General features: G+C 34.5%; 1 protein-coding gene across 1 annotated transcript in view; it reads left to right on the top strand.

Annotated features, from left to right (window-relative positions):
* IQCM (IQ motif containing M) overlaps positions 1-14,730 on the top strand; it is a 172,686-nt gene that overhangs the window by 102,024 nt on the left and 55,932 nt on the right. The window contains exons 8-11 of the mRNA XM_048942656.1: positions 3,492-3,559; positions 9,089-9,278; positions 10,620-10,764; positions 13,309-13,443. Coding sequence (XP_048798613.1) covers positions 3,492-3,559; positions 9,089-9,278; positions 10,620-10,764; positions 13,309-13,443 — 538 coding nt within the window. The remainder of the gene's footprint in view (positions 1-3,491; positions 3,560-9,088; positions 9,279-10,619; positions 10,765-13,308; positions 13,444-14,730) is intronic.

Below are 14,730 nucleotides of genomic sequence, written 5' to 3'. Positions count from 1 at the left end.
GACATGCAGAAGGAGTTCTGGAGGGAGTGGGAGTTCATCTTGATCTGTTTACTCACTGGGGCTAGCTAGGCATCAGTCTGCGGGTGGTGAGCAATTGCTTGTGCATTCCTTGTTATGTACATTCATATAAATATATATATTCATAACAGTTATATCTTTATCTTACTAAATAGTTTTATCTCAACACGCAAGTTCTATTATTTTTTTTAAATTCTCTCCCCTCTCCCACTGGGAGAGGGGGGAGTACAAGATCGTGTGGTGCTTAGTCTCTTGCTGGGTTAAACCACAACAGTCACGTATTGGAGACTTCAAAGTTAGTTTGGGAAGTAAAGGAAAGGAACTCTGAACTTTTGGATGGCCCCAGGAAGAAATGAGGAATCTAGAGTAATGGTTGCTTGAAGGATGTCTGCATGCTGAGTAGGTGGACCAGCACAAACAGAGGATTGTAGAAGAAAAACATGATTTGCAGTCATCAAATGAAACAGGTTTTCTCTTTTTTTTTTTTTTTTTTTTTCCTTCTCTCAGCAACCTTATCAGAATACAGATTGCTGCAATAGCCAATTAAATTCCTTCTGCAATTGGGAGATAGGAGGCTGAACTCAATTGGCAAGTGGCTCATCATAATGTGAAGTGAGAACAGCTCCCTCTGATTCAAACACATGTTTCACTGCACTGGCTTGTATGGAAGATTCTGAGAAGATAAAGCCATTTGATTCCTTTGTTGTAGCAGTGTATCAAATATCGTGGCAAGTGTAGATTGCAAAGTAAACCTCTGTGTATATTTCTCATCTACTTCTCAGGGATTGATGACATTATTTTTCTTACAGTTAAAAGGGCACGTACTTCAAACTAAGTGGCAAACTTACTTTAAGAAAGTAATGTAAGATATATCATACTTAAAAAAGAATACGTAAGAAAGTAAGGTGAAAAATAGTTTTCTCCCTGCTTCATTAGGTTTTATAGGTAGCAGACTGCAGATCAAAGGTTATCTTTTAAACTGTCCATTTTTGAAATAAGCAATGTTTACATATGTTTGGTACTTGATTTTTTTTATGTCAAATGTGTTTGGAGATCTGGTCCTGGCAAATCCTTATAATGTACTCAGTAGTGTGTTAATTTCCTTTGTCAGCATTACATACCAATAAGCACAGCTGGAGAACCCAAGAATAGCTCGGATGAGGTCTTGTAGCATGAGGTAAATCTCATCTTCATTAGTAAGACATATTTGAAGCAACTTAGAAAGTCATCAGGTCTATATTTTACACTGAATTAAACATTTATACTCAGAAATGTGCAAAATCACTTTATTGTTGTACATTTGCCCAGAAATACATCTTTGGAGAATGGCTTTTGAGGTCTTATGCAGATAGTAAGTGTATCTCACTTCTATGTCCACTTTTTTTCTCCTATTTTCTCCTGAGCTGATATTAACACTCAGACTGTATAGAGTTATCAATTCACATCTCAATTGCACAAGAAGTTTAGTTTCATCTTCCTATTAAATCATTGATGGAGGCTTTATTAGACACTGTCTTGATATTACACAACATGAAGTAAAAAGTAGGCTACCTGCCATCATACACTTCATATGCTGGGCAAGGTTTCCGAATGAATGAATGGTCTGATAAGATGATGGGTATTAACCACTCTAGACCTGGAAGGAATCATTTTAGGACTCAGATTCTTAGGTCAAAAACAGATGTGAAAACCAAAATATGGTAAAATAGTACGAAAACCAATTGAATTCACCATAGCTGCTCAGTAGTGACAGACGACTTCTTAAGTAAATGACCAAAGAACGACGTAACTATAAAAATCAGGAATTAAATAAGGCTATTCCTGGTAATGAGCATTCATTTTAATTCTCCCTGGAGATAACATTTAATAGATGGATGATAATCCAAAAAAATTAAAGGGTGTACAGAGCCAGGCTCTCTTTCTACAATAGCATTTACTTTAAATGTAGTAACTTAGTTTAAAAACAAAAAAAGTTTTTTTCTAGCATTTGGGTAACCTATACCTCAGTGGTTGAAATCTGCAATACATGTCTGTGCATTGCTTTGAAAACTTAAAACTGGCCGTCTTTGATTAAAAAATGGTAGTTGGTGTCTCCTATTTAGGCACCGTGTGTAGATTTGCTAAATATCATTCTTGAAAAAAGATATACTTAATGCATTGCCAGCATTAATTTAGCACATACTACTAAGGTTTTTTGAACGAAATCATATTTTGTTAGTTGCTTATCAGAACTTTCTGGTGACTGGAAAATTAATGAAAATGTTTTGTGCAGGGAAGTACTCTAAAAGCGAACACCTGATTTGCTCTAAATTTGGCATCAACACAGTTCAGAATTTAGAATTATTATGATTAGTTTTCTCAAATTGACTCATCACTAAATGGACTCTAAAATATAGTAGGACTTTGTCCATTGGAAGAAAAACAGTTTAGGGGTGGACAGGAAACATGTTCATATCTGTGTGTCTTGAGACAGATGGCCCTGTGGAGAGAGGCTGCAGTCAGGAGGTAGTGAAGATTAATGACAGAAGCCAAGCAGATCAGGGCAGAAGAAGAATCAGAGAAAGTGTTATCCCATGAGCTGGGAGAATAGCATGACTGTGGACTGGTCTGAGATAACAGGAGTGGAGCAATGTAGGGCCTAAGATGGTAGATAATAGGCAAGGCTAGTATACAGTTACATGTGAGATTCTAGTTTCAGTAAACGAGACTAGGGACCGTGATGTAGCCAATAGAGTGTGGGAAGGCAGCACGGAATCAATAGGACTTGTCTGTGAGTTGGATAGGTGCAAATCCCCTGTCCTTAACTGACAGGGGAATTCCTGATATCATCTGTAGTACTGATAATCTAGCTGGAATATACTAAGAACATAAAAAAACATTAATGTAGCCGGCTGCTGATCAGGACATAGTTCTTACTATATCCCTATTGCATGCATATCTTAATATTGCATGCCAATCAGAATGTCCTAAAAAGAAAAGGCATCTGAAAGGTAAAGTGTGAGATTGGCAGAGATCATTATTTTTTTTATCAGCCTTTCCCCTGCTTTCAAGATTTTATTGCAGCTCAGTTACCTTGTAGTTAGATCTCATGATACTGAATCAATGGGTTGTAAAAACAGTGTGTGATATTCATCATCAGTAAATACAACCTGAAAATGTATACGAAAAAAGCCGTATTTCATACTAGAGAAGGGCAACTGAGATGGGTTATAGTTAGGTTATTCCATTATATGCTGTTTTGTTTTTTTTACTTTTACCAGAGGACATATCCTTTCCAGGAGTTAGCCGGAGCAGAAATACAGCACAACAAATACTAATCAAACTCATCTACACAAGTGGTTCTATGAGGAAAAACATTTTGTATTTGTGTGTTTTCCTATTGATTAAATAAGACAATGCTAGAATTAGAACCAAAAGTAGATAAACAGGGAGTACCTAATTCACTAGATCTTTTGTCTTTTCTGTCTTTCCAGATAGACTTCCGAACCAACAAAAAGAAATGTGCTGCATCGGGTGGTAAAATAGAAAAGAAAAAATGGAGGTGCTTTTTTCATATTAATCTTTTGTTAAAATGGCAGATGAAACTGACTTGTTTTCAATTGTATTTTCCAATGTTTTTTCTTATTGAAATTTGTATTTAAACTGACAAAGGAATTAGAAAGCATGAATGGGTTTTAGTCATGCATTCACAATATTTCCAATAGAATCTATAGATTTGCAATGTCATTAAGTTGCAAAACATCAGCATGACGATTCTGGGTCTGGTTCACATGGTCTGATGAACCAGATCTTTTTTTTTTTTTTTAATATCACCGTGTCCTCAGAATACTGGGCAAATTCTGGTACCAAGCTATAAGATCAGCTTAATTAAGCTCACTAATGTTGAAAACTGTCTTCAGCTGAAAGTTAAAGCTGTTGTGTCTGTCATTGCAGCTTCTCTTTATGCATCCATGTTGTTTTACTGTCATATTTTGTCTTCTGTGAACATCCTGAGTGAATAATTTGGGATATGTCTTTGAATTTAAGCAGTGTTTCATCGTCTTTCCTATTTATGTCTGCAAGAATTGTAATTAGTTGGTCATCAAAATTCTAGTCAGCCATACATTGATTATGTATATGCATATCTTCCGATTTTATTTGTGTAGTGATAATTTCTGGATTAGGAACATACTGACACTTGTGAGTAATCACTGGGCTCCCGTTCAGCGTTCCATCTGTATTCAGTAAAACACTTAAGCATATGCTTAATTTTTAACTTCAGCTCAGGTAAGCATACAATTGCCTACATTCCAATTCAGCATGGCGTTTTAAGTATGTGCCTAACTTCAGGCATATCCTAAAATATGCACTAAAGCTAAAATCAAACACATCCTTAAGTATTTTCATGAATATGGATAGCTGTTGTATTAGATTTGATGAGATTAATTCTGGCCATGAAGTAACAGGAAATGCCTGGCCATAATTTCATTATGTTTCTACAGACAGGAAAAGAAGAACAGTATATCTGTGTGCTCAAATTTTTGATGCTATGCTGTGCACAGTTAAATGTTTTTGTAAAATCTTTCTGACCATTAATGAAAACCGTACCAGGAGGAAATCAAGACTTCTTTCTCAGTCTTTTGTTGGATTCAGAATGGTTAATAGCAACTTGTTTCATTCTTGAAAAACATTTCATATAATGTGTCTAAATGTGTTTGGAATTACAAGTGAGAATGAGAGGACAATTGGCTACACAAACTTAAAAAGGAAAAGAGTAAACTGTACACAAACGGTAAGGATGTTACAGAGTATAGCATGTTTCTTACAGTTTTGTTTTATTTTTGATGCTGTAAGATTTTATTCACATCAGTAGCCTTTGTTTCAATCCTTTTTTGCTTTTTCTGCTTCAATATCTACAGTTCTGCAATATTTATGTGCGGAGCTCTTTGCATTTTTAATTTCAAATCATCTCCTATTGCAGTTCATGAAGTCTTTCAACAGTAGGCTGTTAATCCTCTGCCGATTAATATGATTTCAGTGATAATCCTTTCATTTGTTGAATTTTTAAGTCATATAATCATTAAAGAATGCACTTGACAGATTTTCCATTAGAGAAATACAATGAAGGTGATATGCCTTTAATGTACGTCGATAGCACTTCATGTTGCTCGTTTATAAAATTAATTTTGCAGATGAAGCAAGTAAGTCTAGAATTAGTAACTGGTCTTTTCCCTTTGATATTACCTTTGAAATTCTTAGAGTAAGTTATTCAGGGAATTTCAGAGCAGCCAGTGTTAGAATATTTGCTTGAAAACTCTTTTCACAACTCCGTTGTTACTTTTCTCCTGGAATAAGGGTCAGCTGGAGTTCTACCCTGATATTTTAAAACATCAAATTATGTGGAAAAAGAACAGGATATAGTTTAGTATGTGAAATTTGCCTTCAGTTAGGCCATAGGATGTAAATATTATACAGGAGTTATTCCAGACCCTTGCATGAGTCTTATTCATATAATTCAGAAAAATATGTGACTGAAATACTCTTCCAAAGGTGAGATGGAAGGCTTCAATTATCTCATAAAAATGGCACGCACAACTCTCCTGTTATTAGAGATTTTTGTTTGCTGTTGATTGCCAGCTCACTCTATGTGACTGCAGTTTTCATGCAATTCTTTACTTCTTTTGTCTTGTCTTTGCTCTGATATTACCTGAATTCACCTATGTCTCATTTTTCTGCTCTTTTATGCACATTGATGAAACAATGGGCAAGAACAGAAGGTATAGGTATTCAGACAGTTAACAGGCGTGGCCTATCATTAATTACTAGGCTGAAATTTCATATTTGTGTACTGAGGACTCGGATACTTCAAGCAGAAGAGGGAGAAAGCAGACACCACAAACCTTTAGGAAAATCAGGTCCTGAACTTGGCAAATCTTCATCTGATTTTGTCACATGTTTGCAGCTTTAAAATGATTTGGCCTTTGCAACAGCCAAAATAAGTGTCCTTTAATCACTTCCAACCTATTAACAGATGGGCAAACAGCTTTTATAAGTGGGGCATAAAAAATACTCCAGTATCAGCCAAAACTAATTAGTAGCAATATCTGAACTGCAATTTATAAGTGATGGAAATATATATTAATGTAGAGAAACTGATGGCTTGATAAAAATTGCTCTTCAAACATCATGCCTGGTATTTGTTCTGGCCTAGAATGTTCTAAACACTCCTTAAATAAAAACACTTTTTTTTTTCCACGTCTAGCTATTTTCTTCCAGTAAAGCAACAAATTTGGTGATAAAAAAGCTCATTTAGAAGTAGTGTAACTGATAGAAATTGTATTAAGCAAGTGGTAGTTTAGTACGTGTTTTTTGTTATACATAAAAGTGAAAGGACAGTGTAAATGCTATATAACATTAACTGAAGTTAATCTTTAAGAAAAGTACAAAGTACCAATACAAGATGTAATTTATACACCAGTGGCAGATTACATTAAATACATCTTTACATTGCACTATTAATCAGCATATGTAAATTGCATGAAATTAAATTGTGAGATGATAGAAAAATTGCCATATGCATAATTCAGTAGAAAGATCCAGTCAATGCATTGCCATCAGTTCTGCAGAATGAATTTGATTTTACAAATACATTTGTAGTGCAGGCAGCTGCTGTACCTAAGTGAGAACTTGAATGTACGCTTGGAATTTCAAACAAGCACTTGTTCATATCTTCCATATTTTTTTGTTATTATGATTTTTAAAAGACCAAGCAGTTGCAGACTCAGAATTGTTCTGAAATGCATTTTCAAAAAAAGAGTTAATTTCATACTTGGTGGTGTTAGAAAGACTTTCTTTCCTTACATTGAGTGCTCTATCTTCCACAGATAACCTACTTCTCCTTACCAACTTCCGTAGTGATTTGAGGGCTTTCTTAAAAAATCAAACTGTATCTAAAATACGAATCTGATGGCAGTGTCAAGAAAAGTTCTCAAATTTTTCTTCCTGTAAGTTAACAGAATGGGTCCTGCCCTCTCATGTAGATAATCATTTCTGATAACCTTTTTCTCAAAACTTGAAAACAAAACCAACCAAACAAAAAAATCCAAGCAAAAAAACCCCACAATAAAAGTATTATGTGCATTCTTTATGTGCGTGTATCTAATAAATCAGGTACTTCCCTTCTTGTGCATCCAACATGATGTCCCTGACCTTTGAAGGCAGTGGACTGATCTGTTCAGTAGTGTTGTCCTTCGATATCCTAATGTTTGACACAGTAAATAAGTATTACCTGCAAACTGGCTAGAGTTGTCTAGAAATGGCCGTGGAAATGACTCCTCATGGTATCCCCTGTGCAACTCAAGAAACTGCAATTTCTCAGAAACCTTGCAAGCAAATAGAAATGTTGCACTCTGTTATAATTTCTGGGAAATAACAATCAATATTTTTGGTATAGAGCTCAGTTAAGCTGATAGATGAATTTTTGGTTCACTCTGAGAAGATACGGTGGGTGTATCAGAATGTGAGCAGTGAGACTGTGGTCCCACACTGGGAAGTTATATGAAATACCTGGAAGTTTTTTTAACCAGTGGAGAGATCAAGATTTATGGGACAGATTTTTCTTCGTGGCACAAATTGAAATGATGAATAAGTGCAAATGATACTTTTTAATTATAAAAAGATGGTCTGATTAAAAGTCTTGCGGGCTTTTGGCTAGAAGGAGAAAGTGCTGCAGAACACCAGAAAATACCTAGTTTGGAATTCATCATCTAACCTATTTCTGTAACAATAAAATGAAAATCCAGTTAAGGAAGTAAAATTGTAAGATTCTGAGTAGCACTCATATCTCTGTATCTCAAGCATTTTTGTCTGATTAACACCTTGCTTAATTAAGGCCAGGCACCAAAAAACATTTTCCTGACAAATTATATTTCAAGCAGATTGGTTTAGTCTTGGCATAATCTGCGTATATTAAGTAAAACTGCAGCTGACATTACAATATATGGTTACTTATGACCTTAACTATAAAAATGACTATTCCCTTAAGAAAAAAAGACATCTCTGAATGTGTTAGATGAGAGAAAATACTCAGCTATATTTCAGTTTACATTTCTGCCAGTTAAACAGCTTCAAATGCAAAATCTAGTGCTTTGATTAACCACTTCAGAGAGTTAATTTCTTGGTGGTTTTTTTTTTTTTTGGTCTGTTTGTTCTTAATTAAGACAAAATTGATATATTTTTGGGTTTAAATATGATTTTTTTATTAATTTCTCTGTGACAGAAACGTATACAGGTCAGGTTATTGAGTATCTCCTTGGGTCTGGTGTTTTTGCTATCTTATTTTGAAAGGAAAAACTCCAATACAGCCTTTCTTTGTATGTACTTACGAAAAGGATTGACTTTAATACATTTCTATGTACTTGTAAAATGTTTGGTTGTTCTTTTTTTTTTTTTTTTTTTTTTTTTTTAAATTTAATGGAAAATTTCCTGACTAATTTCCCGACACATTAATAAAAGCTATGAAAGTTAGCATTTAGATAGAAGGGATACTTAAGGGTGTCAGAGGGTCTATCTACTGGAGGTATTATATCCTTTGTAAGAAATATATATATATATGAAATATATATATATATATATATATGAAATTTATATATGTATATAAAAATTTATTTTTTTAGCCTGACTCTAAGTCATTACTTCAGAAAAGTGGTTTTTACATTAGATATGTTTTTTGCATACTCCTGGGATGGATGGAAAAAGCTGTGTAATTGAATAGAAATTGAAAATATTAAAAATGTTTAAAGTAATAGCTTAATCCTTATCGTTTACAAAAACATGAGAATTCAGCTCATCTATGCATCTGTAACAAAATATTTGTCAAATAGATTTGGATGGTTATTCTGTAATTGTAAATGGTAAATTACCATCAGTTTCATTTCAGTCTTTTCAATATATTCATGTAAGTGAAAGGTTTGTATGTGATTTTGTAATTATTTTAAGTACAACCTGAAATTTGTGTACTAGAATTTTGATTCATATTTCAAACATTTTTCTACCAAACTGAAAAACAAATGCTCTGTACTTCAATTTCTAGTGATAAATGCCTTTCCTTTCAAACACAGAAGAAGCTGAAGAAGAACGTAACTCACCCAGAAATCTCTGAAGCTGTTTGTGATAGTAAAAAGCATCCTAGGAATAGAGAAGAACTTAAAGCAGTCATTTGCATTCAAAGATATGTGAGAGGGTGGCTTGTACGTAGGGCGTACAAGAGAGTAAAGATTAAGGTAATGTTTTGATCGTTTAATACATGTACTGCTTAAATTCTAGTTGTGTAAGAATTATTACTATTTGACAATGAAAAAAAACCTGTGCTCAGCTAGCCATTTGTCTGCCATTGCTCTTCTGCACCTTCAAGGTCAGAGGTAATTCATTGATAGTGAGTTCTCTGCTGGAACCTGTTTCTATCACTTGATTGTAAGAATTCTCTCCATTATTTTTAGAAGAGAATAGCCTGCATGACCTATGATTCTTTTGCCTTTAAATACTGTTGTTATATATGTGTATTGTATTGTTAATTAAAGGACTTGCGGTTTTTGAGGTAAACAAGATATGGATAGCAGACTGTTACTGCACTCTTCTTCCTCTGTTTTATGCTTGAACTACTGGACAAAAAACATGGATTCTACAGTGTAGTTACTGTTCTTGTTTTTCAGCAAGTATTGCTAAATGAAATGTCATTTCCTGAGAAATGATATAACACCAATGCCACCATACACGCTTCTGATTTCAATCTCAGAGTTCATATCAAGTTAGAAGAGCTTATGCATATTGCAGGTTGGATGCTTGTGGAGGCTGAACAACTTCAGTTAAGATATCATTTTTCTAGTGATATCTAAGCCTCTTGTCTCAGAAGCATGCCATAAGAAAATATGTATCTCATTGAAGTAAGTGGGTCAAGTAGGAACTGAGTCATTCATTAAACTATCTATTTTATTAGTTTTCCAGAATCCTAAAATAGATTGTAAAAATCAGGTCATATTATTTGGTAATCATCAACCTTTAAAAATGTTCCTTCACTTTATATACAAGAGGAGAAGCAGTTTTTGCTGCTGATAAAATTAAGAATGAGGTAAAACTACATGTCTTAATATCTACTTCTGGGCTGCAGGAGACAAATATGTATTTTTCCTCCGATGACATACTTTAAATCAAAAACCAAATGTTGAACATAAAGTTTCTCACCTTGTTCACTGTTCCACTTTTCCTCTGCTGAGATACAGAACCTTGTTCCAGACTTTGCAGATAGTATTTCCTATTTTACACAGTTCCTGACCTACTTATATAATTTGGAATAAAATGTGTTTATCCAAAAAAAGTTTTATCCAATAGTTTTACCTAGTCAGCTCTGGAATGGACTATTTTGCATTAGTTCTGTGGAGTAATTGTTTTCACATATCTGTCCAAGTGTTTACAGCAGTGGAATTTATTCTTGTTTTCTTTAAGATTTTTCCTTTGTGCTTCACACCTCTCCACTCCATCTCATCTGTGGTGTTTTTTTTTTTTCTTTTTTTTTTTTGTCACTTTTAGTAATGAGTAATGAAAGTGAAAAATATCTTTAATTACAGTCAGCAAGTCATGGGTCATCCTTACTAGCAGCTGTAAAGTGCTACCGTAACATGATGGCACGCATTAAAAGTCGAGCTGGTGTTTTGGATCTGTCTACACCACTTCATTATTTTGAATTAGAGGAGTGGATGGACAAGAAAAAATGTAAGTAATTGCATTTAACACAAAATTACCTTAATTTTAATTCCAGTAGTCTGGCACTTGTTAAGTAATATTCCATGTTCACAACACAATCATTTTTAAATGGTTTTTGGTACAAGGCAGATTTCACTTCCCCTTACAGACAGCTGCATTTCTAAAACATCATTCCAGAACTTCAGAACTGTAGGATTTAATTTGAATAAAGAGACTGTTCCAGTCATTTGGTAAAGAAATTAATAATTAAGTATCACTACTGTGTCAACGTGATGTGGTCTCAGACCCTAATTAACTGTTAAGTGATGGGCAACATTGTGTAATGTCGCGAAGCCAGATTTCTAGTGACTTCAAAAGAAGGTACCTTGGTAGATTTTTTGAGCAATCTATGTATTGAAAATTGTATTCATGGAACTAATTTTACACTTGATATGTTTATCCTATTTGATGACTTTCCTGTACAGTCAAGCAAGTGTAATAGTGAGGACACATGTTAGAGTTCATCTGCATGATACAAAACTCATAGGCACAACAGGTAAACTGCAATGACTGAGAGGAGCATAGATGTCAATAGCTTGAAGGCTGCTTTTCTTGATGGTTCTCATGATAAGTAAGCAAAAAACATTGAAATACAAGGAAATAGTTGACTAATATCAAAGCTGCCTGTTTCTTAACTCCAGATGCTCTGCTCACTGACTTTTGCATAGTTTTGAATATATTTGTGTCATTCTTATTACCCAGATGATATGGGAAGATATTAAGGAAAAGAAAAAGCAGTTTAGACTGCAAAAATATAATCTAAATTTCCTTTTTACGTAATCTATTGTCCTTCAAATTCCTCTTCCAGTGGAAGACGTGGCTGCAAGATTAGGTGAAAGCATACAATAAATAGCTTTCCTGATAGGAAAAAACTAAGAAAACAAACATTAAAGTTTTCAACTATGCAACAAAACAGTAGCACTCTACATTGGACTTAGATGTGCTGCTTTACTTTTTCTACTCTAAATAAGCATTTCAGAGAAATAAAAATATAGTACCAACTAAAAGTTGATTCTGATTGATTCTTACACCTTTTGAACATGAAATGTATTAATTGTTTAAATTTTGATTCCAATTTTCATTCAGTCCTTTGAGTCTACGCACATAAAGTTTTATACCTTTGGAAAAAGTAGCTTCTGGATGTTGATGACATAGTCTCAGTGTTTACTTCAAAATTCCATAATCAGGTCTTGTATTCCTATCACCACATATGAAATATATGCGTATATATTTTAAATACTATGTGCAGAAATGAGTTTTTTCCCTAATATACTATGAAAAAAAAAAAAAAGTAGAACTAATTAACTCCTAGAATGTAGTCTAAATCCTACTGAAAAATTGTATCTGTTTTTCCAGGCTGAGTAGTTCATAACACACTGGGTGATGCTGGCTAGCTGAAAAATTTGTACTGCTCTTCGTATTTTGATGACATGCTTTTCAGTTGTTGTCACTAGTGCTTTAACAGGAAGTCTTAACGTTATACCTTCAAAGCATCTTTGTAGATATGACAGGATATTGCAGCTCAGTATATTGTCTTTTGTTGTTGTTTTGTTGTTACGGTCTTCAAAAATTAGAGTGCAAAGTCTGACTTAAAAGGCAGATGCTGTTTTTCTGGAATACTAAATTGACATTAATTTGCTCTTCTTTGGTGAAGACAGAAACAGACATTACAGATGCTCACACATAGTGTAGAATGTAATTTGATTTATTTCTGTTAACCCTTACAGGAAAATTATTGATCTATTAGTAGATAGTAAGTTTAGCTAGACAGATAACCTCTGTCTCTCAGAGATGAAGATTTTTGGCAGCAGTTCTGAAAGAAATGTGTGGGGTAGGTAGATCAGCTGTGGACCTCAAAGTCTAGATGACTAAGGGTTTCCATTTTTAATTCATACTTTATCCTCCCTGAGCAGTGCAAACTAACCACGCGATGCCTATCTCTCTGAGTTAGTGTATTTGACTAAGCTATATTTTGAAATATATTGAATTTGTCAAAAAAATAATTGAATGTACATGTTTCTGTTTTTTTTCTAATTGTGCATCTACAGGCATCTCCATTATGACATTACTAGAGGCAATGTCTTACGCTGGGAGTTTTTTCACCTGCATTTTATTTTAGGGGCAACAGTTTAATATGATATTTTAGAACTTGTTTGCCAAGTAAAAAAGAGTATGAACCACTGTAGTTATCCACTTTTCTCAGCCTCTTTCTACGAGCCTTGTCTTGCAGGGACTGGTTCATCAGCTTTCCTTGCTGAGAAATCCTTATATGGGGAGAGAATTCTTTCAACCTATCTGTTCTCTTTGGTGCTTGGTAAGGATGATGCGAGTTTCACTTATTGCAAAATTCAGCCATCAGCAAGCTACCTAATCATCAGATTTCCACACAGGCCTATGGTTTCCATACTTAGTTTATCAAATGAATTAACTTGATCCTAGAGAAAATATTTCTAGAAAAATTGGTGCCTAATAGCATATCGTAACTACATATCTAATGGGATCTTCTCTTCTTAGTTTATGAAGCAATGTTTTCCAAGAGGGAGTTTGGCCAAAAAATGGACAGAAATCATCTACCTGAGTATTTTAGAGACTGTGGATATTTTATACCTGCCAGCGGAGTACAGCGGATCTTTCAGCTGGTCTTTCCAGGCAAGTTGTTATTTAAAAATGCTTTGCAATGGTACAAAAAGTTTAAATGCAAGTGTAGACTTTGAGTCATTTGTTTCCATTGTGTCATGAAGCTACTGTTCTTAAAAGCATAGTTCATGTTCTTTTTGGAAATGAATCATTTTATCCTTATACATGAAATAAAGTACATTTTGTTGAATTGCCTTTTGTCTAACAATGCAGGGCTACAGCTCCATAATATCTTGAAATGCAGTAAGAGAATGAAGAGGAAGTTTGTAGCAGGTCTGCACTTGCAGGTGCCTCCAGGAAAAACACTTGCCTTATTCCTTGTTTTGTAATGTCAGTGGTACTTGCTTTTCATCACTCTTACGCAACAAAGCTCAACTAAATTTTAAAAACATTCACAAATGAATAGATGAATGTAAATAGAATAAGATGCCATGAGTCAAGGTATAGTGTACTGTAAACAGAAGGGAGAAAATTGCCCTTTAAAAATAGAAAAAAATAAAAATATTAAAAAAATTAAGCCCTTCACATAAAGCTAGTCTTATCTTCCTTCTGTCTTTTCTCTTTCCTGGGGTAGTCAGCTGGGGAACCTGCAATACTCTGCTCTTACTGCTGATCAGCAGCTCTTGGGTAAGGCTTGTGGAGGCAGCCTCTTTGAGAGCCTCACAGTGTGATTTGGGAGATGCCATTATCCATTTCTCCTCTATGGTAGCATGCTTTTGTTTTATAATGACATATATAGGTGCTGTGAACGAAAGCTGATCTAAACACAGATATTACTTCTGTGTCTTAAGTTTTACATCCACCTCAACACAGAGGTTCTTGCGGATGGTGAACTTTGGAGGTTACAATTAATTCCATACATCAGCATTTTGAAAAAATGCTTTTGGAATCCTTCCTTTAGTGAGAGAAAATCGTGTTTAATTGGTGCCTTTGCTTTGTTAATGACCTACATGGGATTTATTTTTATGACATATATATATATTGCTGTCTTCCAGCTATGTCTCTGTTCAGGCTGCATCTTTGAGATGAAGGTGATCTCTTTGAGTGTCTGACTACACATTGTACTTTTGCACAGTATGCTGCTTCTCGGTGTTGGCTCCTAGTAAATGCAATTAATTTATTATGGAAAATCATGTATTACATGTCATTTAGGTCACATTCCTAAGACAGTGTGAATAAGACCAGGTATTTTTAGTCATTTGTTCAGTCCCCATCACTATGGTAACAGGGGATTTTGTGACTGTGAGACAGATTTCTGTCTTAAATCCTAGATTTGGGAGACTATTGCTACTTTATGCC

The sequence above is a fragment of the Lagopus muta genome, chromosome 4, assembly GCF_023343835.1.
Source record: "Lagopus muta isolate bLagMut1 chromosome 4, bLagMut1 primary, whole genome shotgun sequence".
NCBI lineage: Eukaryota > Metazoa > Chordata > Aves > Galliformes > Phasianidae > Lagopus > Lagopus muta.
Note: the sequence above shows the minus strand (reverse complement) of the source record. Positions and strands in the feature narration are given on the sequence as shown.